The 25,561-nt window shown below is 41.6% G+C and overlaps 1 protein-coding gene across 2 annotated transcripts in view; it reads left to right on the top strand.

The window, feature by feature from the left end:
- Positions 1-257: 257 nt before the first annotated feature.
- LOC115047142 (mitochondrial import inner membrane translocase subunit tim16-like) overlaps positions 258-25,561 on the top strand; it is a 97,966-nt gene continuing 72,662 nt past the window's right edge. For both annotated transcript variants that reach the window (XM_029507886.1, XM_029507887.1), the window contains exons 1-7: positions 258-393; positions 2,400-2,496; positions 2,776-2,856; positions 3,007-3,077; positions 3,583-3,769; positions 4,805-4,881; positions 8,687-8,737. In XM_029507886.1, coding sequence (XP_029363746.1) covers positions 334-393; positions 2,400-2,496; positions 2,776-2,856; positions 3,007-3,077; positions 3,583-3,769; positions 4,805-4,881; positions 8,687-8,737 — 624 coding nt within the window. In that variant the 5' untranslated portion in view covers positions 258-333. The remainder of the gene's footprint in view (positions 394-2,399; positions 2,497-2,775; positions 2,857-3,006; positions 3,078-3,582; positions 3,770-4,804; positions 4,882-8,686; positions 8,738-25,561) is intronic.

Below are 25,561 nucleotides of genomic sequence, written 5' to 3'. Positions count from 1 at the left end.
ACTAAACGAAGAGCTACAGCCGGCATAGATTATCAAAGACTGCAAGTGTTCACATATTACTAGTTTTATTGCGAATCGCAGTTCCACAAGTGACAATTAAAAAAAGGGGTGGGCATGTTTTAAACCCCAGGGCAGCCCGTGGCAGCGCAGAGAAGGTGTTTTCTTGCGCTCAGAAAGGCAAACACCGCCCAGTTAGGCAGCTCTGAGAAGCAAAGCGAGCGCACCCCTACTCGGAGCGCCTGAGCTGTCAGCTGTAGCAGAAACCTCTGCAGAGCACCAACCAGCTCGACATAGACACCCGGAAGGCACGAAAGTCAGTTTGAGAGGGGCAGAATGAACCGATTTAAGGCCTCCAAATTCAAAAACACCACTCCGAAAATTGCGAAGAAAGATGTGAGTAGCTCGCCAGCGTCTAGGTGGAAAGAGTTTTTTTTTTTCTAGCTAACATTAGCACTGGTTCATAGCGTGTGCTATGTAAGTGGTGTTTTGGGGGGAACGCCTGCCTGCCTGCCTGCGAGGGATGTTGAACTTCCTGCATCTGGAAGGCTGCACAGTACTCAGAGAAGTTCACGACACTTTCACTCCGCACACCGGTGTCCACACGAACTGAAGGCAGCTGGAGGAAACAAGGAGCCATGTGCTCCACAGAGCCGCTAGCCTTCATCTGATGTTGCGGCGACGTCCATCATTATGGCATTTTTCACTTATGGCCAGGTCCTGGTTACACGCTTGGAGTGTGCACAGATTTTACGTGTCAGCCAAAGGGGATGATATGCATTTGAATAGTAGATGCGATAAGTGACATTACTAGTGTCTGTCTTTTAATGAAGGCTGCTCCTCTGGCTGCAGGAGACGGCTTGTCTGGACTGGAATGGAGTTCCTTGAATACAAATATGCACATTTGCTATTCCCTGTCGCCCTTTTTCCCCCCAAGTTGCAACCCCTGCAGCTCTCCTGGCCCAGGTGTATTATGTAACCCCCTGCCTAGTTTTTGCTGAGGCGGTGTAATGCCTGGTATGTGCAGACAGAAGATGGTCTTGCTGTATCTCTGCACAAGATCTGAGACAGCAGCCATTTATCCAACAAACCACTGAATATGTGCTCGTAGCTAGTCATATGACAGAAGCTGTCATGTTAAACATTATGCAAAAGAAAGTGGGACACGCGAGTGGAGAGGCAGGTTTATAGGGATTCAGGGATGGGCGTGTAGTCACTCTGTAGTCTCATGAAATGAATGAATTTGGCTCAGAGGTCTCTCATTTTATTCCCCTGAAAACTGTCCGGTGTTGCTCCTTCTAATCATGGCATTGCAGGTGCATTGATAACAAAAGGTGTTCAGTTCAATGCTTAAATCTCCAGATAATCTCTACACTTTAGCTGTCCTTAATATTACCCATGCAGGCCAGGATGCACCCCCGAAAGAGTTACACTGGGAGGTTTAAAGTGCTTTGATACAGTTTAATATGTGTTCTTTGAATCTTATCAAGATTTGTTCAGGGGGATTAACAACATTATATCTGTGCAACTCTGATGCAGCTACCCATGACTGGTAGTCCTGAAAATAACGAGCACAACCTTATATGTCCAAATCAGAAGACATCAAGTTCAGGATTCTTATTTATTCAATATTTCCTCCCAGTAAAACTGCCACCTCACAGTGTGGGCGTAAGCTTAATTTGATAAAAAATTCAGCATCTCCCTTACAGTAACAGTACATAAAAACAAATATATGCACATTTGCTTTTATAGCCTGACTGTTTCTGTAAGGGAGATGCAGAATTTTTAGTCAAATTGAAACAGATTCACGCTTGATATGAAGTGTGCTGAGAAATGCATATATGCATTAACAGAGCAGTAAAACACCAAGCTGTTTCAGCTGTTAAGTGTCCTCTAGAGGGTAGATATTTGCCATTTTTGGTATAACAATAATCTGTGGAGCAGTGAGGCAGTAGCTGTTGGAGTTTGTTGTGCAGAAGCGCTTTCCTCTTGGCACTCTTGCCTTGTTAATGCTATGAAAGAGGTTTTAAGGGGTTTTTGTGCTGTGCAACACAGGGAGCCTTTCCACTTCCTCAGCAATTTCCTCATTCAGTTCTACTTATGTGCGTGTGCTCTCAGCCAGAGCCTTCCTGTTTATGTCTTTCTTTTTGTCTAGTTGTGAAAGCAGCTTGGTTGTGTGTTATGAAACAGATAAGCTATGTTATTCTGTTGGTTTCTTTAGTGTCGTTTGCTGGTGTTCTCTTGTTTCCAAATATCAAGAGAGCGCTTGCGATTCTACAGATTTTTCAAGTTCCATATTACTGTGGTCTGATGAAAAACGGAATGATTTTTCTTTCTTATCTTGTTGGTCCATGTCAATTATCCTGTCTTTGTTTCATCAACTATAATCTCTTGGTCTTCAGGGATGGATCAACAACATCCGTGCTGGTTCCTTCTCCTGCCAGGGGAACCACATTAAGGCAAACTCCAAACTGGTGGCCTTCAACACCGAGCAGGCTGGTAAGGCTATGAAACTCTGGAAAACAGTTTGCTTCAAATAAACAGAAGGATTAACTTTATGTAGTTGAAATCAGTATTTGTGTTTCAACAAATGTCCAAAAAAATCAACTGAGAATGTTAAGAAGGCTGAATCTAAAATCAAACTGTAAGGCGAGCAAGAATCAGAGAGGATTCCCTGGGAAGGGGGATGGCTCTTTACTCTATTAAAAATTCATAATCACATCTCAGGGAATGAATGGTTAAGGTATGATGGTGAATATTTCGTGTGTGTGTCCACAGGTGGAGGTATGGTGGGCCTGTCTTCACTCAGACCTGGCTCAGATGGCCAATGGAGGGTCACCCAGCTTTCTTGCCATTCTGGTAGTTTTCCCTCATTCTTTTATCAGCACAGTATTTTGTTTCTGTTTAGAAAACAAATCATATGAATTCTTGGCTCAGAAACAAAAAAAAAAAACAAAACAGCTTGTTTCCGCAATCAGATTTTTACTTTCCATTTGTTTTCTCCAACAGATGTAGTGACTGATATGGACTTCTCACCTTTCGAAGAGAATCTCTTGGCAACATGCTCTGGAGATGAGACAGTAAGCTCTTTGATGCCATCTTTCTTTTTGTCCTTCATCCGTCCCTTCTTTCTCTGTATTGATTTTTGTTACACTACACTCCAGTGTTAGTGGTGTACTGACACTGGAGTGCATTTCACATCCTCTGAGGCTTTGTTGTTGCTGGCTGGACTTTGATTGCAATGTGAACCGCCTTGCTTTTCGTTATTTAAACCAGCTGAAGACTCTGTCCTTTCAGCACATTATCCTCAGCCACAGGTGCACTGGCTTACTGAAATCTGCTGAGTGTGGGCCTTCATCTTCAGACGCAACAGCTTCATTTACCTCAGAGCCCTGTGTAAACACACACAACTTTTGCCACACACAGACCTATAGTGCACATGCTGCGGTCATCTACAGTGCCCAGCACCTGCAACTCACTTTCCTTCCTCTTATCTTTTGCCAAGAGGCCATTTCTGTCCTGTCTTGACATACCAACCTCTTCCACATATTATTCCACCTTATAATTCCCTCTCTGTGTATGCAGGTGAAGCTGTGGCGTTTGTGTGATCCAGAGCTGGAGCAACCGAGCAGTCCAGAGTTGACCATATGTCCAGGTCAAGGCAGGCTGGAGATGGTGCACTTCCACCCCTCCTCATCTGGCTTGCTGGCTGTTGGCACTGCTAAGTGTCCGTTGATTTGGGACACCAGCCGCCAGGATGCACCATTAGCAGGTAGCTATAGTTGCTGTAATATGAGCTGTGCATTTACAAATGTCTGCGAAAAACACACATCACAGCAAGAATGTCAAAGGCTTTGTTGTACATCCTGCGCTGTCTGTTACATATAACATTTCAATTTCTGTCAGCTAGTCTTCGAGTTTTGTTGTTGTGGTCTTTTTTGTTTCTGTGTGTAACATTAATATACATATATTTGAAGTGGTTGAGTTTCTGTTCTTTCGTTGGGGACTGTCTGACTGACACTGCCTACGTTTTACAGCCCTGTGGCTCTAAGTGCTGGAGCAGCAGAGGTAATGTTTTGGTTTTGCAGTCCTGGTCCCAGTCTCCCCAGACTGGCCTCAGGATATTGTCACTATCCTCTGGCCTCACACCCCCTCCCCGCTCCCATCCCATGACAGCTGGCCTGGCTGCTGCTGCTCACTGCTGATCGAACGTTTCATGAGCTGTAACCCCCCCCCACCATCACACTGTCTTTGATCCCAGTTGCTCCTCATTCATTTGTAGCTAAGGGACAAGTCCTGAGTGATAAAAGTCTATGTTTGAATGAGTTTGTGTTTTGGATTTCATATTTTCTCTACTATATTATTTGTAACTGTCTTAACAAGTGCACCTCTCATTTCTTTTCATCTGTCTGGTGTCATTGTGAAACTGAACAATTCACACAAGCTGTGCTGTGCTCACTTAAGGCACTGCAAGCTAATACATTCATCATGCTCATGATTTTTCTCATATGCCTTAACTGCAAGGGCATATTCTCTGGCATAATCAACCCCACTTGTGTGTTGTTTAAATTTTGTGTGCTTAATTTATGGCTTCATCTCTTTCCTGCGTTGTTCTTGCAGTCACCTGTCAGTTGTCAGATATCCATATTCTTTGTCTTGTTTGTGTATTTGCAGCCATTCTGTGTTGATTGGTTGTATTTTCATGATTTCAACTTTTCTTTGTCTTTTTTGTCTGTTTTACATAAACATTGTGTTTTGTTGTTTTGCCATTGACTCACCTCTCTGATGCTGACGTGTGTCTCTACAGTTTTGGAGCAGCACAGTGATCAGCTGCAGAGTTTGAGTTGGAAACGGGACGGCTCACTACTAGCTTCCTCCTGCAAGGTGAGGACAGCTAACATTGCACCCCATTAATTGCAATCGCATACTTGACTCAACCTTTCATGAATCAAAAGTTGCACTTTGTTTTAGTCTCCCACCAAGTTCATCGTGCTTGTTGGGGTTTTGGCTGCTGTAGTTTCAGTTTTGGACCACTAGATGCAGCCATTGGTTTTCATTCAATGTAGCATTCCTCAACTTGGACACAACACTTCCTTATCTGCTTACATGGGATTCATTCATCAAAATGTCAACAGGGTTTATGCTCATAAAAGGGGTGTGGAGCACATCACTTATTGGATTAGGAATTAGTGAGCAGATCATGAAAGGAAAAGAAGAACAACCTTGGAAAATCCAGTGAACAAAAAAGCACAAAAGACAATTTAACTTTGTGATAACAAAGTACTAAGAAAAAATCCTGACCACACGTACAAGGGCCTGTAGATATTTTAGTAATCTGACTGGAAACTGCAGTAACTTGGCAATTAAGGCAGTAATAAGGGCACATGCCTGCACTGGAAGGATAAATCTGTCATGGCTTTTGTTTTGTTTTGACCCCACCTGATCCCAAAGCCCCTATCCACAGTACATAGCTCTGCAAACCCCACCATCCCCTAGTGCTAGTTTAGGTGTAATCATGGGCTGAAGACTGTAATTCCTTTGACATGGACAGTAGTAAAATGGTGTACAGGGAAAAGCTAAGAAGAGAGAAAGTCTTTCTGGGTTTTTATGCATTTATATGGCAAAGTTCTCCTCTGTCATGAGGAAACAATCACAGAGCATGAGGGGCTTTTCATTGGGTTGTTAATATTGTGTGTAGGAGGAGGAAGGGAGGTGGTATGTGTTTAAGACTAGGGGGCAGAGAAAGAGCAGATTTATGAGTTTAGGTGGGGTTGTTTCATGAATATATTTGATTAATTGGAAAAACTATGGGCATTTGCTTTCAGTGTTTTAACTCTTAGATTGAGCACTTCAGTGAATGTCCCCATTTATTTGCCTTAAACTACACATTGACTGATTGATGTGAAAATAAACAAGAAGCCTCTGGTTTAATGTGTAATGAGCTTACCTGTGTTTGAAGCAAAATAAACCTTGACACAAAAATTGACCGTATGTGCACGGTTTAAAAAGTATGGTTGTCAGGCCTGTCCCTCTTGTTTGTCTTTGCTCTGACAAGTAACAAATTATTCCACCCATCACAGGCTATATCCAAATAATGGCATTCACTTTGACAGGATAATCATCCTCAGCAGAGCTACCATTGGCCTCAGTGCAGGCTGAGAGAACAAGGCACCTGGAAAGAAAAGGAGCATGGGGAAATGTGAGCTAAGATCAGAGCTGGGGGGCTCCTGTTGGGCTCTGGTGCCATTTAACCCAAAAGACCCCTTTCAATCTCTCCAATCCGGCTTATTAAAGCAAATAAGGCCTGCCAACATGTGGGTCCAATCCCCCGGCCCTCCCATAGGGTAAACATTGGAGCACAGGGCTGAGATCAGGGGAGATGAAGGGGAGACCACCACCCCAAAGAGCAGGAAGCATGACAGGACTCATTTGGACTTAGAGAGCTGTATATTTATGACACACTTGGAGGGAGAAAGGCGGTGCCCAGGTTTTCGGAAGGGAAATCCACAGGTAGTGTGAGAAAGGAGTTTAAGTTTACCCCAATGATGGACAGGTGTGGGTGGTGTGGAGTTTAGAAATTAGGTGTCGCTAGGTTGATGGTCCATGGTCCACCTTTGATTCACATTATCAGACGGCTCCATGCAATATTTCTCAGTAAAGGGGGAGATATATTAATTGATGACGGCATCCAGCAGGCTCATATCGTGGTAACCATTGGAAATTAGGAACGGCCGTGGGAGAAAACGCCTCTGCTTGAATATTACCAGTTAAAGTTTGTATTTACTTGCATGGGACAGTTGTGCGCAGAAGGCCAGCAGTGAGAAGTCCAGAAGCTTGAGAATGAGGCTCTGCCCCTTTGATTGAGCTGCTGTCTCAGCATAGACGTACACTGTTGTCGTGTGTGTGTGTGTGTGTGTGTGTGTGTGTGTGTGTGTGTGTGTGTGTGTGTGTGTGTGTGTGTGTGTGTGTGTGTGCGCGTGCGCGCACTTTATTGTATGGGTTATTGTCATAGGCTTTAGAGAGTGTAAATGCTCATTTGAATGTTTGTGTGGTTACTTGGTGGGCACATCTGGGATGAAAAAGCTTCATTTGTGTGTTTGCACAGCCATATAGGTTCTTCTATGTGTATCATGTGTACATAATATACATTTATATTATTGAACTCCATTTGGCAATTGTAGTCTTGTATGTGTACAGTTGTACAGTAGGAATGCGTGTGTGTGTTTTTTTTTTTTTTTTCTAAAGTGTGGTGGCAAGGATGGGGAAATCAGTGAAAGGTGAATGAAGCAGCTTGAAGGATTGTATGAACAAATGATTGTAATTAATCAGACAGAAAGACAGAAAGAAAGGAGACAAATATTTGAATCAGTCTGAATGATTTTTAACTAAATATGTGCTACCCTGTACTTTTCTTTGTTATATAGATGATGGTAAACTGAAAATGTTTATCACCAAAATATCATCTTTCTACAAGAGATTCATCTGTATTTATGCCGTGCTGGCACACTATGAAATCTGTCAGGTCGAAGGTTGTTTTAGCCAGAATTTGGAATTTCTGGAACCAATGGGATACAATGTGTACATCAAGTTCAAGGGAAACGTCTTTGTGTGTGTGCATTCATGTGCGCGTGTGCTGAGTACTCTATTATTTCTAAGTGTGTGTGTGTGTGTGTGTGTGTGTGTGTGTGTCCATACTGCTCACTGAGCCTTTGGCTTACGTCCAGGTCATAGCGGCCTGAAGACATAGCCTTGGGGCATCATATCTGTGGGTGGGCCACATACACACACACACACACACACACACACACACACACACAGAGAAAGAGAAAAGGAACATTAGGAATAACCCATCTTTGCTATTCAAGCTAACAAACGGGGAGAAAATTCCCACTTGGACTGAGAGGAGAAACTCACACTGATCATTTCCTTCAACACTGTATTCAGCCAGATATAATTTCAGTATCTATGTTGTGTATGGCTAAATGTTGTTTGTGCATGTGTGTGCATGCTCGACTGTGTCAGTGTGACGCTCCTGATTCTCTTTGACATATGTTTGCTGAGTGTGTGCGTGGTTAAGTCAAGCCATTTTACTTATTACCTGCTATCAGCTTCGTATGTCAGCCTGCTGCTGTGATCACAGTCACACAGTGGTATTGAGTGACACGGCTGCAGACATGCATGTCCCGGTCACAGCCTGATCCCATTAGGTCCCATTTCCTTTCAATCATATAGGAACCTCTCTGATTGGCTTCTGTGATTGATGCTGAATGCATGTTTGGGCAGGCTGGGGTCAAGGCACATGAGGCCATGGAGGGGTCAGGATGAATCAGTGAGATCGCACGTATACACAAGGAAGCCTCACAAAGCTTGTGTTGTTTTTTTTTTTTCCCCCCGATCTAAACTGAGTTGGATAGATGCTAATGTTTTCAGTATTCAGCTTTCATATTTCAGTTTCTATGAAATTATTACAGCTGATTTAGGAGGCCCTGATTATTTGCCTCCTTTTTTTTTGTGACATGTTATTACTCTACTTCACATTTTCTTCATATAAGACTAAGAATAAGAAGGAACCAATAACTAATATGATAGAAAGCCAAAGGGTTTATAATATTATTTTGTGTTTTGTAGTACTGTAAATAATTTCCGTCTTCCTTCAGTCCAATAAAGTTTTTTCTCTTTGGATGTTTAGGACAAGATGTTGCGAGTGTTTGACCCTCGGGCCCAGCTAACACCTGTGCAGGTAAGTCCTCTTATAAAGCTGTCACTGCATTACCAAAATTCACATCATCTGTTCTCAGAAAAGGAAAAAAAATCCTGTTCCCCACATTAGAAAATCTTGGACATGAGTACAAAACTGTTCTTGTCTCTGTCAATCACTGCCATTTCCAGACTTTTTTCCCCCTCATGTTAAATCCAATGATTAACATGTAGATATTGTGCCAGGGGGTTCACCACTGGCCTCTCTCAGTGACTCATCTACAACTGATTTATGGTTGGCTCTCCTCTTCCCATGGTTTACCCATCCCACACTAGACAAATGAGCCCACAAACTTCTCCGCCCCCCCCCCCGCCTCATTAAAAATCTCACCAGTGACAACCAGGCCTGAGCTGTGATGGCCCAGATTACAACCAGCAGTGATGAGTTTAATTGGTGTGTTGAGGGAAGATGAAGTGGGGGAGGGTGAATGTTGGTCAGCGTAGAGCAAATATTCTCATACATTTTGTGGGTGGACCTCCCAGGGTGTTTTAATTCCAGAGATGCTTGGCACTCCCTCAGGCTGAGGGCTCTCTCATTTGTAAATACATGAAATCCTGCAAAAACACAACATGCTTCAGCAGATTACATGTTAGACCACAGAAATACCTGGAGGGCGTATGTCCTTGGAAATATCTGTGTAGGTCTGTAGGCTTGGTGTCTGTGTATCTGCTCCTTCATGTGCCGTTCAAAGTTTTGACACCTTTATGAATGTGTTACTGTTTCAGAGGTGATATGATGTAATTCACTCAGAGAGGCATCGAAACAGGCACATGTGGATTATTTTCTTTGTGGCACACGCAAAACCGTATACTTTGTACAGGTGTGTGTGTGTGTGTGTGTGTTTGCGTGTTTGCGTGTTTGCTTTCATAATGTGAGCTCAGTGAGCTGGCTTGTCTCCTGTGTTTGAATGTGAATGTTTACATCAGCATTATCAGTGAAGAAGCAAATCTTTTTGACAGCTGATGTGATTTCTCTGTCTCAATGCTTTCGCTACACAAGCAGACATGAAGCACAACTTTTCAACAGTGCTCCAGATTGCCTGGATAAATACTATAACAGGTCCATGGGCCTGACATGTGCTCTGTTAAAGAAATTAAGTAATTCAAATAAAATTGCTCTGAAGCTGAAGCTAAATCACTTAGTGCTGCCAGGCGGATGCATTAGTTCAGTCTGACCTCCTGCTGGGTTATGTATATGTATGAAATGGCATCATCAGTTGGAGTCCAGTGGTTACTAGTGGTGGGGATGTAATGTGCTGGGATATTCCAGCCAAGTTAATTTTTGACTGCATAGATAGGTGGAAGTGGTGAACTACAACCCACATACTTCAATACACAATACAATACTTCACAATAAATGCATGCATGAAATGCAACTTCTGTTTTTACCACTGACTTTATATAGATGTGGTTTCAGGGCTGTAAAGTGAAACCAATGCAGAAATGCCTTAAACCTTTTTAAATCATATTCCCATTTCATAGATGATAAAGCAGATGATAAAGCAGTGGCATATATATATATATATATATATATATATATATATATATATATATATATATATAGAGAGAGAGAGAGAGATTATAAAAGTTATTAAAGTTGTTTAATTTTTATTCTTGCCTGTCTGCCTCTACCAGACACTAATTTCTTTCTTGCTTTCCCTTCATCTGTCTCATCCTGTCTTTGTCATCTTATTTAATATAAAAAAAGCTTATGAGAATTGGAGACCCCTTTGTCCCTCATAGTTGGTCTACAAAAAACTGCCAAGGTCTAAATGGTCTGTGGTATAAAAAATGTTGCCTTTGACTTCTTGGCCACCAGGACACTCTGGAGTCATCAGCCAAAGTCTACTAGTCTCTCAACCCTCTGTGTTTTTCTTTTCCTCCTCTCTTCTCTTCTTTTCTCCTTCTTCCACGCTCTCTCAAAAATCCTCAGTTCCATGTAGAGGAGGAACAAGGAGTGCCTTAGTCAGCTCACTGGCCTCCTCTGCACTCCTCTCAAGGTCTCACCACCTCAAACTAAAGAAGAGTTGGGATGTGGGTTCAAGTTAATAAAGTGTTTCTATTCGCTTTTAGGTTTTGAGCTCTCGCTTTTTGGTTCCCTCTCCTTGTCGCTCTCAAATACACAAGTCCTGCTGTGGGACACTTCAATTTGGATAGTAGAGCGGGCAGAGTCTTACCTTGACAGCTTTCACATGTGTGACTTTCTCTCCTTCACACTCTGGAGTATGAGAGCGCCACCAGCACTACTATTAACCTCCCATCTTCTGAAGGATGGTTTATATGTGGGCGATGGATTTAAACAAAGTCTAATGTGATGATGGCAGTAATTTAGATGCATAATAGAATGTGAAGTTCCGATTTCTACATAGCGCCACAAAAAAAATAAATATTCCACACCATAAAACAACAAAACATTTCACATTGTGTCAGTGGTTTAAAGGAGATGCCGCATTGTGCCCAATGTGAGGCTATATTCAAGCAATCTCTTCACTTCATTTTGATCCGTTTATTGTTGTACATGTGATGTGATGCTGGGGAAAAGACCAGTGTGGTCACAAAGTGAATAGAGAGAGGCAAAGAAATTTCCAAAATATTTGGATTTGTAACCTCACTGTGAGGTCTGTGTCTTGCATGAGGGCCAGTCCATTGTCCTCATCAAGAGAAGCCACAGCTTCTTTCTGGGGAAGGGTATCTCACGAATGCTGCAGAGCATTAGAGAGAAGCGTCATGTTGAAATGTCTGTAGTAACAAAAGTTGATTGATAATTGTAGCAATGGAGGGTATGTAAATATGTTATCTGTGGCGATGTACCAATTTAGCCTCACCACTATGTTTTGTGCTTTCATAGGACAAATGCACAACCCATTTGTTATCATTAGCTCTGCCGACTGTTGCCATGTTGGACATCAAAAGTGTGATCCATATAGTCAAAAAGTCAACTCTGCAAAGCTGTTGGTTTGCAATAATCAGTGCAGCGCTAATAAAAATGACTCATGCAGCCTGGACGTACCATGCAACCAACATCCTCCTGTTTACCACATATTTCCATTTTTCTAGCTATCAATCACTGGTAGATATTGTGTTGAACTGTAAAATGGACCTCTTCTTGATCAATATCAAATAAATCAAACTTTGTTCAATATGTCACCATATACTGGAAAATCACAGTTTTTCTAACAAATTTATGACTAACACGTAATTGAGGAGGAAGTGTATTTACATGCCCCCCATGCCACAGCTCCTCCGTTTTACTCGTGTCCTGGTTCCACCCATGGCAGCGGAGCTAAGTGGAGCTGGCTCATCCTCGTGGCCAGCAGTGAGCTGGGTTCTCCTCTGGCCAGGTGGGGTAAATATAGGACCTAATTACAGCCCAGCCTCCGCTGTATTTATGGGAAATAAGACTGTGCAGGGTAATTAAGGTCTTGGACAGAAGGAGCTGTATATACTGCATCTGTAATCACGTTGTGTGTGTGTGTGTGTGTGTGTGTGTGTGTGTGTGTGTGTGTGTGTGTGTGTGTGTGTGTGTGTGTGTGTGTGTGTGTGTGTGTGTGTGTGTGTGTGTGTGTGTGTGTGTGTGTGTGTGTGTGTGTACATGTGGCATCTTTTGCTTCCTGTCCCAGGGTTGAATTTCAAATTTGAATTTTTTTCTGCATTTTGTTTTTCTGTTTGGCGTGACTTCCATGTCATTCCCCTGTGAACATCACAATAAGAATACTTGATTTCACATATCTTTGGGAATAAACATATAAATGAAACACTGTGCTGATGACATTCGGTAAAACACTGACTACCAAAGATAGATATTACATATAGCATGAAAGTAGTTTTTTCCCCCCTCTCTTTGCTATACAAGGTTCTGCCTTCACTACCATAACATCCCTGCACTGGCCTCTTGTTTTCAGATGAGCTTCTTTTACATCTCTCTGTAGTTGGGCCTCCACCCTGCTTCCCTGCACTGAGCTATATGACTCCTAAGACCCAGCACACAAGGAAAAGAGGCACATTCACCCACCCGGTCCCAGGGGACCAGAGGTGTTTTATGCATGTGAGGACTCGTGCCTTAGTGGGCATTTGCGCCTCCTCTTTCCTGGTTTATTGTATCTTCATCTATCCCCAATGCCTGTGTATTTGCTGAGTGTGTGTGTTTTTGTGTATGAGCGTGTGTCTCTGTGTATACCATGTGCGCTTCAAATTACAGTGCTGAAAATACCCCTCATAGTTTTGGGCCAGTGCTGGCCGTAGAGCTGTCGATCTGTGGTTGCTGGAAGAGGAGGGAGACAGGAAAAGGGAATATTTTGCTGGACTTGGGGGCCAGATTCCACTTTTTCAGCTCAAGCTTCTGCTGCTATGGGTGAAATTAGAGAGGACCACGGGCTGAAATGGGTTTGGACTTACGGAGGGAATGCTGGGCAGGGCCAAGAAAAAGCACCGCGGTTTTACTGCTATAGGTGGCTGCAAGCAGCCATTCATACCATCTTTTATATTCTGCCATAAATTACCTAGGCTAAACTCCCTGGTAGGTGTATGTGTGTGTGTGTGTGGCTACATATGTGGATATGTCATTACAAGCATAATAAACTATATTTAGTGCATCTGTGTTATCTATGTCTTTGAATTCTTATAATTAGAAAATTGTGTGTTTGGGAAATGGGGGGACGCGTGCGTTTGTATGTCCATGCTCACATTTCTCATTACGGGCAGAGTAAACTAGCAATGGGCACAGTGAGCTTAGTGTGTGTGTGGACTCTGGCAAGCAGTACAATGAAAACCTTTGAGTGGAGCAGAGGAGTTCAGTTTGTATCATGGATGTAAACCCAGAGGGAAAGACATGAAGGAGAAACTTACAGAGAGATGAGGTGAAATAGAAGGCCTCTTTTCAAAATCCCAAGTTATATATTAGTGCTGATAGTATTACTTGACACATTGAAAGATATGTTGTCATCATTCATGTGTTGGCAAAGATTTGATTAATTGCTGCAATAGAGCTGGAATTGCCAGACTCTATTTTATATACAACTTGTTTTTTCAAATTCAACTTGCCAAAACAAATTTTCAAGTCCTTTTACTGGCTGCTGTTGAACTTTCAGTTATATTTCAGTATTTTCACCAGAAGACCAAGTTTCTAATCTTCAAGTTCAACATATTTCTTTGCATTTGCAATGTTGTTAGTTTGTTCAAATTTCCAATGAAGCACAGGTAAACTGCTGTAAATTGAATATAAATTTTAGTTATGTCACTTTTAGTAATTTGTCTAATATCCTGCCTCATAAACAAATTCAAAGTATTTAATAGCCAAACCATTTGCAGATTTTAATGGTGGTGTACGCTGTGTATGATAATTTGTAATAACGTAAGCAAATATATTGTTTCATGACAGCGGCATTCTTATAATCAGCAGGTTGGTTAGGGGTTAATCTGCAGTTCAAGGTTCAAAAGTTTATTGCAGAAAATGCAGATCAGATGGTGATATAGATTTCTGTGGTCCTTTCTCAGTCTCAAAAATGCCCCGTGCTCTACCAACAAATTATTTCCTCTCATAGAATCAGCACTTACCAGAGAATGAGATTTTGATGTTTCCCACAGAATGAAGCTTGTTTACAGTTTGGGGAATGTCTAATACTAACACCACGGGGATACGCAGTCGACATTGTGAAATGTAAAATATAATGGCAATAAAGAACAAGAGCTTTTTCCAAGAATACGTAATTTGCTTACTCAACAGTGAGCTTCCAACTCCTTCATGCACAAACTGTGTAATTTTACCTGAAATTACGCCAAAATATGTGTTTTCAAAACTATTTCTCTGTATAGCCAGTATTGGCGGCAATGCTTTGGCTGACATTTGTGATAACGTGATTTGATGACACATGTTCAGTTCCTACATGTGTGCTGTGGCTGTTATACACAGTTTTTTACTGCTAAATACTGTGCTCAACATCAATTTCTCTTTCAAACTGTAAACATGTCATAGCAGAAATATTCCTCTGGTATACACAGCGACATTCCCCTCATAGCATTTTTGCCTCCCCCGTGAATCTGTGACGGCATGAAGTGAATATTTTATCTCAGTACTGGAAGATAACATGTAAACTGCCTTTGCAAATATTGACAGTGATGACAAGGAGACACATTTTTGTTTTTATTTTCCCCATACCAACTTGTGATGCTCCCACATCATCCACTGCCTGCTGAAATGTCATAGAAATAAAGCCTGCTTCTAACTTTTCTTCCCTCATCTAACCAGAGTCTCTGTGAACTTTGACCTCCTCCAGATTGAAAGAGATTTACTTTCAGGTTGTCAGAATTTGACTTGGCATTTCAACCTTTGCCTTGGTACATCAAAATCCATTTATTCATATGGCATCGTGACATATTTCAAATGATCATTTTTCCATCTGTTTTGACTAAACTCTCTTCACTCCCCTCTATCTTGACTCCCGTGGTTTGTCTCTGGATACCTTCCCTCTCTTTCAATCACCCCATACACAGTGCCTGCACGCAGCAAACGACTGGACCCTGCTGTGATCAGGACCTGGTAATATACAGTGGTTAATTTAGCCCAGATGTTTCGCCCCCCCCCCCTTCTTTTTCCTCTCTCCATCTTTCGGCTCCCTGTATTACTGGCTGCCCCACTGCCAGTATCAGTTAAAGACTGAGGGAATCTGGCGAGGCTGACAGGAGTCTCTCCTAATGAGGGGGCAAGTTTTTTGCTGTCCTGGACAGCTCAGCAAAAATAGTGGCATGAAATCTGGATATTCCATTCTCTGAACTCGTTGGAGTCCATCTGAATCATGATTACTCCATTAATGCTCCACTGGATGCATATTATCTTTGTAAATAAAGAGATAATCTAAGGTTTGGTGTGATATCATGTGTGAGTTATGTTTTGTGTGTCTAGGTATAAAAAGACTGGATTAATGAATGTTGGTCATTCTGGTTGCTGGAAGAGGAAGTGGAATGGAGGGGGGATGGGGATTGGGAGGATAATATTTGTTTGAAAGGGTTTTAGCTCTTTCGGATAGTAAACTGAGTTTGTCTTTGTGTGTGTAAGTGTTTGTGGTGGTGTGTACTCTGGCGGTGGTGCTGAAGAATTTTGTTTGGAGGAAAAGAGTAAGAGTAGGTGCCAGCTGGCAGAGATGGACTTTGCTCACGTGTGTGTTGTTTGTGAACGGAGGCCTCATTAGTGAGTTTAGTGCTCTGGGACTCTTAGTTTCCAACTAATTTAGACCCTACGCACATATGGGTGACACCTGGAGCCAAAAAACAATGCTGATAAGCGCTTTCTCCTGCTGCATCCTGAGAGTTAAGATCAGCCATCATGGGAATTAGTGTCCTCTTCAGCAGTCAAGAGTTTACTGATGGGAAGCTGAAAAATGAAGCAAGAAATAAGATTTGGTAAATGAAGTTCAAAAAGAAAAGTTCACATGAGAATGGCTCGTTGTGGGAGTATGGCAAGTTTTTGGCTTCTTTTTTTTTTTTAAATGGGGAGGGAAAGCATTGATATAAGAAATGAATCATAACCTTGACATCAGCACTTTCAAACCAGCACAGTTTCGGCATCTTGCAACCAACTCCCATGTGACTTCACCTCAGTTTGCTCTTTTTATCTCCCCTTTTCAAAAACCGCAATATGGCTTCAATCACCAAATCAGCAACTGTGTTGCTTCGCAGAGATTATCCATTTTATATCAAACACTAAATTGTACCTCTGTGTTTGCTTTAAACTTGGCAGAGGTCTGCTGCTTCTAGAGGCATTATAAGAGGGGAGAATTCAGTTAGGTTCATTCTTTTTTCGCAGCCAGAACAGCAGAATGAGGTGTGAACTGGCCTTTTGTTGATATTCTGTGCCTTCTGTTGTTTTATGAATGCTCAATTAGTGTGGTAAATTTAACTGTGTGGTTTTAGGCCGTGCAAATAGCTACAAGCAGCCGGCATTGTTTGTGTGTGAAGTGACATTTTTTCTTCAGAGGATTGAACAGGTGGGGATGTATCAGTTAGGCCTGTGCCAGTCATCACGACATACAGGACATAATTCCATTGTCTTATGGAAATGTATAAATACTATCGCATCGACTCAGACTTCACCTTAAAGCACAGGCCAGATGAGGTCATCCCTCCCCTATGGTCCTCCAAAGGACATGAGACACAGCTGAGACTGGCCTCTGTGCTTGGACGGAAATAAAGAGCCTCTAGCTGAGGCTAAGCCAAGTGACCTTGGTTTCACTGATGCTGCTTAGCTTAGCTTGGACAGTTTGTGTGTCCTCCATATGCTAGCATAATCACACTGTGGGTTAACAAGTTTCCATTCTTTCAGCAACTATAATTATTAGGTATAGCCAAAATACACTTAAAAACTTAAATCTAATTCTCTGGTATCCTTGTTAAATAGAATGTCGAAGCCATTGTTGTAGGGAAAAAAATCAAATAGTTTACAGGATATGGTGGTTACATAATTAGGAGATAATTGGTTTAATAGCCGACAAATTAGGAGAAATAACAACATTCAGTGAATTGTAACAGTAGTATATGAAGGAGAAAAAGTAGAAGAACCACTAATATGATAATCATAAAAATGAAAATGAAATAGGGTTAAGAACAGTTCAATATGGAATCAGGCTGATTTTCCAGTTTGACTATTTTTATTTTTTATGACACAATCTTTATTAAAGTTCAAGAGATGGACTCATTGATAAGTAGAGAGATGGATAGGGAGGTGGATAGGTAGACTGGCAGACTACTTTTTCATGAGCCAAAGGGAGAATTCACTTGTTAGATAGCAACAAAAACCTTTATGCAACATAAACACATGAAACACAAAGTTGAGCAATGTGACTCATCAGTCAGTCAATATAAGTGCTAACTTTGTGGCTATTCAGAGGTTGCTTATTTTCATGCTACTTAGCATAAACAGCAGTGAATGATACTGAATACAGTGACTCCAAAGTACAATTTAGACATTCTCTTGAGAATAATTCCCCCAAAATGTTTCCCAGGGGTCATTTTAGAAAATCGTATCCCACTGCAGCTGCTGTTTACCACGTGTTATGAGAATAGGACACAGGTGTGCATACCTGCACTGGGGCATAATGTTTCTCTTCTCGGATGCCAAAGAAAAATGAACAATGTTGTATCACATAATGAGTTACTAACAGGGGAAACTGTTGAGCATAGGAGGCCCTGATATCTGGCTCACACATGTCGTATAAATACCACATCCCTTTCCAACAAAAGCTAGCTTTGGTCATCTTTTACTAATTAACTGCCTAAGGGAAGAGATTCTGTCAGAGTCTGTGGTTTCATGCAAGAGCAAGAAGTTCACCATGAGCAAAGCTGTTGAGCATTGGGAATTCTCAAAAGAGTGTTCAAGCAGCAGCAGCAGCAGGAGATTCAGCTGTTTATTAGCATTGTGTCGATGAGGTAATTAATCAAGCTGTCAGTCAGCTGCACCATACACTTCTGCTGCACATAAAGTATGTCAGGGGTCAACACATTGGCACAGGCCATTGGAATGATACCCTGCAAGACTGAGCATTGGTTAGCACACCGCAGAAATCACCACAAGTTCATATCACTTTAGGCTAACACCTGCTGCTGTAATCATGATCACATTGACCTTATTTTTCTTCCATTCGTTTTTAATGTACCTACAACATGAATGATTTCTTAAGTTCACAAAGTTGATGCAAAACGTTCCACCATTACTTACTTTGTACATTTACTTTGGTTACAGCATTACGAAAGGATTTTAAGCCTTCATTGTTTACAAAAGGCAAAGGGTTCTATGATTGTACACAAATGACAGGACATCACATGCTATGTGCACATGCGCCTCCTGTGTGTATACCACTGTGCACAACTCTACACAAACGCGTGGGGATACTTTGAAGATGTGAAGCTTGTATGATGTGGTTTCAGGGAGGGAGTAAAGCCAGCCAACTGTATCATTTGCCAGCTTTGAATGAGCCGTGGATGTCAACAGGGACTCGAGGGCTGAGGAATAAGGACTGAAGGGCTTCTTGGTGTCTCTAACAGTATGAACATGATTAGTTGTATTGTATGCTCCTGCTGTGTCTAGTACATTCCATCTTAATAAGAAATCCTCCAAAGAGTCATCTCTTTGTTTTTATAGAGCAGGTCTGGTGTGCAGAATATAATCAGCCCTGGGTGTTCCTGCTGTCATCATCTCTCTCATCTGACATCATCTCTCTTTCTTCTGTCATTTGTGGCCTGTCCTGTTCTATGGATCTCTGTTTTGATTTAAAGGACCAAGGCACTAAGTGCATCTTTAGGATATTCACTGCTTGAACATCAACCACAATAACCTTCAAGAACTCTAAAGATCACCAAACATGAACTTGAAATCTTCGCTGGCCCTTTAGTGCTTCTTTTGGACTGAAATGTAAATTTGGGTAATTCATCGGACCAGTTAATCATGTTAATTCCTGGAACTGACTAGTTCTGTGTTGGGTTCTGATCCAAGGCCCGTCTTTCTGACCTTGGGTAGTTTTACCGCAGGAGGCTGCCTGCCAATAGGCAAAGTGCTGTTGGTGCCAGTCCCCCTAAAGTGCTGTGCAACTGCGTCCAATCTATTGTGCCCCAGGCCCCAGAAAGGGGCAACCACAGCCCAGGCTGGCACGGTTAGCTTGTTGGATCTCTGGCTGCGGCCACACAGCCCAATTAGCACCGTGGCTCAATAATCACAGTCTCTCTTCGACTTCAGTGTTTCATTTCACTTAACATGATAGTTAAACTGATTTGTTTTTCTAGCCTTGACCAAAAACCACAATGTCTGTCTTACTGTGTCTTAAAACTAGTTTTCAAAAACATTAATGAGACTGGTTGGAAAAGAGTTTTATGACTTGATGTAAAATTCATGAAATTACTAATAAAATTAGACAACATCATGTGATTGAAGGATGATTTACTCCCATAATTCATTTTTTTTACACTAAACATGGATGTGGGAGCCTTGAGAGCCTGAAAATCTCCTATTAATCAGTTTTGCTGAGGCATTTGGCCTCTCTCTGTCTGCAGTTATCCAGGAAAAAAAAAAAAAAAAAGGCATGTGATCTTTGGCTCAATCGAACTGAATGATTGTGTGTGGATAAAAAGTAACCTTCACTGTTTCAGGCTGTATAATGGTTTTTACACCTGTCCCACAGACTCTTCAAAATATACTGTACACTTGCTAGATAAAATTACATCTTCACTTAACCAAATTGGACAGGACATTTAAGACTTTTGGCGTTTGTTATTTGTTTTTCAGCTGTTTGCTGAGGTTTAATTTTTCTTATATCTATTTCATAGTGACCTTGGAGTATAAAGATGAAGTATAAACCAAAAAAAGCTTAATTGTAGCCATTTTAATTGAGGCGATCTGGAAAGTATTTGTATTTGAATGCTGATTGAAGAGATAATAGCAAACAAACGAGTGTAGTCGTGGTGGAGGTTAAGTAGCACAGTGTAAATACTGCTGAGAAAGCAGGACCTGTCTGTATTTTAGCCACTTTTGGACAAAAACTGCACATCCTAGACTGTGTGCTGCCCTAGATCACCTTTCTAACCTGTGTTGTGGCTCTTTCCCTCTTTTCACTGCATTTCGGCAGATTTTTAGCTGCTGTCATCTACTATCCTAAAGGGAATTGATCTCTTGTTGAATCCCCTTTTTCCGTCCACATCCTTTCCCCCCTTGATTTATTTTTCCTTTGGGTAGACTGATTTCTGGGGCCAATAATTTTTCCGGCCCTCCTAAACAAAGGGTGACGTCTTTGTGGTCGCCAGTCGGTTGCAATCAGTCTCTCACAAGGTCTCAGTGGAGCACAGAAGCTGAGCCAGCTGTTGGTACTGTTGGCCCAAAATTAAATTTGATTAAGTGCGTTGTTAATTGAAAGAAAATGGACTTGATCATTGCATCATTCATTCTACCTTTACAATTTATCTGACTGTAAACTATATAACTTTGGGGCTTAGACAAAATATCTGAAGACATCTCTTCGGGATCTCAGAAACTGTAATGGACATTTTTTCTGACACTTCATCAACCAAACAATAAATCAGACAATCAAGGAAATAATCTGTTGGCTGATAATGAAAAGAATATTTAGCTGCAGAAGTAGATCTTCATTTATAGGTGAAATGTAGCCTTTGGTTTCTCTCTCTCTCTTTTTTGCAGCCCAAAGTAAAAATGGAGCAACATTCATGACCGTATTGCACCTGCCAGCTTATAATAAAGAAAATGTAGGATATGCGATACATATGCAATACATATAAATAGGATATGCAGCATTGAGGGGTGAGTAGATTGAAATTGAGGAAATCCCTTGCTGATCCTTCTAAGATTAATGTTACTTGTGTGCAAATCCAAGAGTGCCTTATTTCCTTTTTCACCTCTTTATTCCCTCTCCACTCCTGTCCTATCTTTATCCCCCACATTTGTTTCAGTTAAGGCTACTGTAGGAAGATGAGAAAAAGGACAGAAAGGAAGAAAATCCAGACAACTGTTGCAAAGAGAAGACTTCTGGATTTCCCATTTTAGTTGGATACTATATTTAACTGGGGATCTGTCCAGTTTGTTTCCCTGGACCCTCCCCAAAGGCTACAGCTTGCTTGCTGGGTGTCTACAAATGAGACCTGGCCCCGTGGCAGTGCTCATTGTCTCGTTGGCTCACATCGCAGCTGGATTTTCTTTTCTGCACAGTACTTCTTATTTGCTGACACAAAGGAAATGAGGTGAGGGAAAGAATGACTGCAGGCAAGGCCTCTATGACATGAGAAAAGTCTGTGACAGCCTGTGAGGTGAATCACTCAAATGTTCTACTGAGTTGAAATTTGATGTATATTTATCTTTTATTTAGTATTTTTCTTTTTATTTTGCATAAAAAAAATTGTGCAACATGCATTTGCAGTGAATTAGAGTTTAACATATATGACCCTCAAATGTCAGTGGGATCACTTCTCAGATTCATGCTATTACAACTGCAGGATTTACTTCATGTTGTCCTACTCGGAGATTACACTGTATGTCCCCCTTCTGACCTTGCACATTCATTTTCATCTTTCATCTCTCTCAAGGGATAGAGCAGAGAAAAATTAGAAAAAGGGTTCCCGGGCGTTAAAGAAAAATGAGTGAAATGTCACATGGTTCCAATTAACAGAGGAAATGTCGCAGCAGGCTGAGGAGGAAATGAAAGAATAAAATGGCCAGTTTGATGCACAACCCTCTTTTCTGTCCTCTTTCTAAAAGCCAGGCTGCTCCTGTGAAGTCACAGTTGCATTCACAAAAGTGAATCCTGACAAAGAAACACAAATGAAATGGGCCATGAAGACAGAGCGGGATGAAGAAACCTCAGTGATTGCTGAAAAGACTAATTAGTTTAGATGAAAAGACTGGGACAGAGTCTGTTTCAGGGGTGATGAAAGCTGCAAGGCAACAGTTATTGAGCGGAGGGAAAATTAAAGTGAGAAAAAAGATGATTTGGTCGAGTGGAACGACGGGAGGGGAGAGAAAAAGAGGAGCAGGTTGAAGAGATGAGTGGCTGCAGCTGGGGAAATATATGGCGTTCAGCACGGAGATCCAGCACACCTTTTGTGCCAAACCCCAATCATAATAAAGCATAACAAAAACAAGCATGTTCCCCATTAGATACTGAGTTTTTGAAAAATAAATTGGACATTTTAGAAAATACGCAGTCATATTTGTAAGTCAAGTATAAGAACACCACTCCCATGTGATTAGCTTATAAGAATGGAAATAGGAGGAAAACAGCTGAACTGTTTGATATGGATTAAACATGCAGGAGGCAAAAGTGAGTTAAAGACAGCATTTGATGCTTGACACTTGATTGACACTTAAACACAGATAATCTGAATGGAAGATCTGCCATTAGAATGTATTATGAAACTGAACGAAATTAGGAAAATAAGCACGCCATCCCTGTCGGTGAAGCCCACACTCCAGCACACTGCATTAATTTCTGCACCACTGGCACTTATTCTTAGATCCTTAACACCCCTATTGAGCTGATACTCAGAGCTGTGGAAAGACAAAGGAAAAAAGTCAGCAAGAGAGATAGAGTTAGATGCTGAGATCGTGATAGTTCCCATATGTGCACACAGACACCTGATATCGGTCCTGTTGGGTGAATCAACATTCTCCGTGAGTGACACAGATGTGTGCTCCGTCTGTTGAAGTTCAGAAGTTGAAAAGCTGCAAGAGAAGGACAGAAGGAAATGGAGTGCTTCTCATTTGTTTATAGTGGTAGAGGATACTTAATAGACCTATAAAACCATAATTGGCTAGGGCTGCTGACTGGCACTTTCTGTGGCGGCATCTGTGAGTGCCAAGAGTCAGACCTGTCTGCTGTCATTTGGGTTTGAGTAGCGTTATCACAGCCATGGACACTCAAAACTCCCCCCCCCCCCCCCCCCCCACTCCCCCCCCCACTCCCTTTGTGGCTATTAATCCTATTCCATTACTTCTGTTATTCCGCAGTGTGAAAAATATTATTTCATATCTGGATGTAGACACCTGCATTGGTGAAATTATTTTCCCAGATGTGATGTCATTTCCTCTACTTCCTTCATTGAGAATGAGAGCAAGTCATTTGAGCAAATGTAACTGATTCTTTACACTTCCTCTGCATATTTAGTCAAGTAAGGAGCTTTTCTTCCCCTGCGTCCATCCTTCTGTGTGAATTCAATCAACATGGCTCCTTTGTTCTGCTGCTAAGGAAAACATTTGTGTTATATCTCTCTCTGCCCCCCTCTCCTTTTCTTCCCCATTTTCAAGTGTGTCATGATCGATTTGTAGCATGTCAGTAAGCTTCAGCCGTTCAGGAGTGGGGGCTCTAGGTGAATGGGATTTTCGTTAAATTTATGACTGCTGAGGAGGGATACTGTTTGGCAACATTTATATACACACACACAAGGTCCAGATGTTGTGTCCTCTGGCTGCCCCATGGTGTTAGTAGTTTTTCAGCTCTCTGACAGTTGTGTTACGCTTCCTTAAGCTGAAACGCTGTTTATTGGGATAGGGTAAGCAGGGGCCCAGCACAAACCCCTAATCCTCACTTGCGCTTGTGTCGCTCCAGCCGCCAAGCCCTGATGACATATCTGTTAAAAGGCTCAAAGCTCCACGTGCCTTCAGATCCGGGTGCAAGATGACATCATGCTGGTGGGATCTATGAAGCGTCTATAGCTGTCTGCGATGTGAGACGGAAGGCCAGTTTATTTGCAGGCAGCCATGCAGCAGGCTGGCTCAGGCTGTGTAGAGAAGGCGTGAGGGATGCTGTAATGGCAAAACTAGGCCTGTGTAATGCATGAAATACTCATTGAAAGGTGATATATTTTCTTTTTCCTTTTCTTTTTTTTTTTTTTAATTGATCCTCTGAAAGACAAATTTGTCATGTTCTTCGAACTTCCTAAGGCAGGATCAATATGGGTGTCTTGTGAAGCTTGTTGACTTTGGCTTTATTGGCAATTAGCATGGTAATAAAGTAAACTTAGCTAAATACCATTAAAAATTAGCTGAGCTTAATAAAACACAGAATATGTGTTAAACAACAGCTTCTTAGTAGTTCCATTGTGAGCACGGTAGTTTGCTGATGTTCAGTTCAAAGCACAGCTGGGCCTAATAGACTGAAGTGGAAAGTGATGATGTAGAATTTATGCTGTTTACTCCTGGATCTAATAGGAATGCAATTAGAATCTCCTTTTAGCCAGAAATATGAATCAGACAACACATGTGGCTCCTGATAGCAGCACTAGTGTTAAACAAACCTTGAGCAGATTAAAATAGTCCACGCTCAACTTGTTCCTAGTTTGGTCAGAGTGGCAGTTCTGCATTGTCCTACCCTTGGAAGGAAATCATCCAGCGGTGGTGGTGATGATAGCTCAGTGGCCATGAATTCCCTTCATGTCTGTTTATAACATGCTGGCTTTAGCCTCCCTGTCTCCTCCCTCCACCCCTCTCTGATCTATGGCATTTTCGGAGGTCTCTCCAGTATGTCTGGACTATTTATTTTCAACACATTCATAAGCATAGACTTATCAAGACAAATATGAGTTCATTTACCTGCACGAGACATACTGGTTGACTGCAGACAAAAGTGTTTATTTAACCCAGGACTGATTATCAACTCTGTCAGTGCTTTGGTAGCATTACTTCAGAAACGTCTTTGAGAGTCTGGTCAGGTGAGTATTTGCTAATCCTTATTAGTGGATAAAGGTATTTAGCAGCACACCAAGGACCATAAAACAGACGGTATAAGATGAAACACTGTTATGGACAAAAACATCTTCTGAGAAAAAGCATCAGAAGTCCAGGTGTAAAAAATGTCTTTTTAAAAGCATGATGTAGCTGGCGTGTGCTCTTAACATGCGCTGCAATGTTGAGCACACACGAGATAACTGACCAATTCATAGTTTGTTCAGTTTCACCAACATGGATGGTTCCATGGTTCCAATTCTTGGCTACTAACATTGGAAACTAACATTTCGAGGAATATGGAAATTGTTTTCCATCCTACCCTCAGTTAGACAAGATTTATATCCATGTCATGCAATAGTTAACAGAATAGACAAATGTGAGGTAGCTGTTCAGGCAGTGACAGCTCAAAAAAAAAAAAAAAATCAGAACCACTGTCAATTTTTTGTATTCGGAGCAGTGATTGGACCAAAGGTGATACGCTTAGCAGGACCTGCATTTGTCTGCAATTCAGACATCGAGTGTTTTAGTTGGGGTAGGCAACCATTGTGAGGACAAGTTCTGATCTTCTGCATGAGTGGTTACTAATCAAGTAATGACTCA

Source organism: Echeneis naucrates, chromosome 8 (genome assembly GCF_900963305.1).
Source record: "Echeneis naucrates chromosome 8, fEcheNa1.1, whole genome shotgun sequence".
Taxonomy (NCBI): Eukaryota; Metazoa; Chordata; class Actinopteri; order Carangiformes; family Echeneidae; genus Echeneis; species Echeneis naucrates.
Note: the sequence above shows the minus strand (reverse complement) of the source record. Positions and strands in the feature narration are given on the sequence as shown.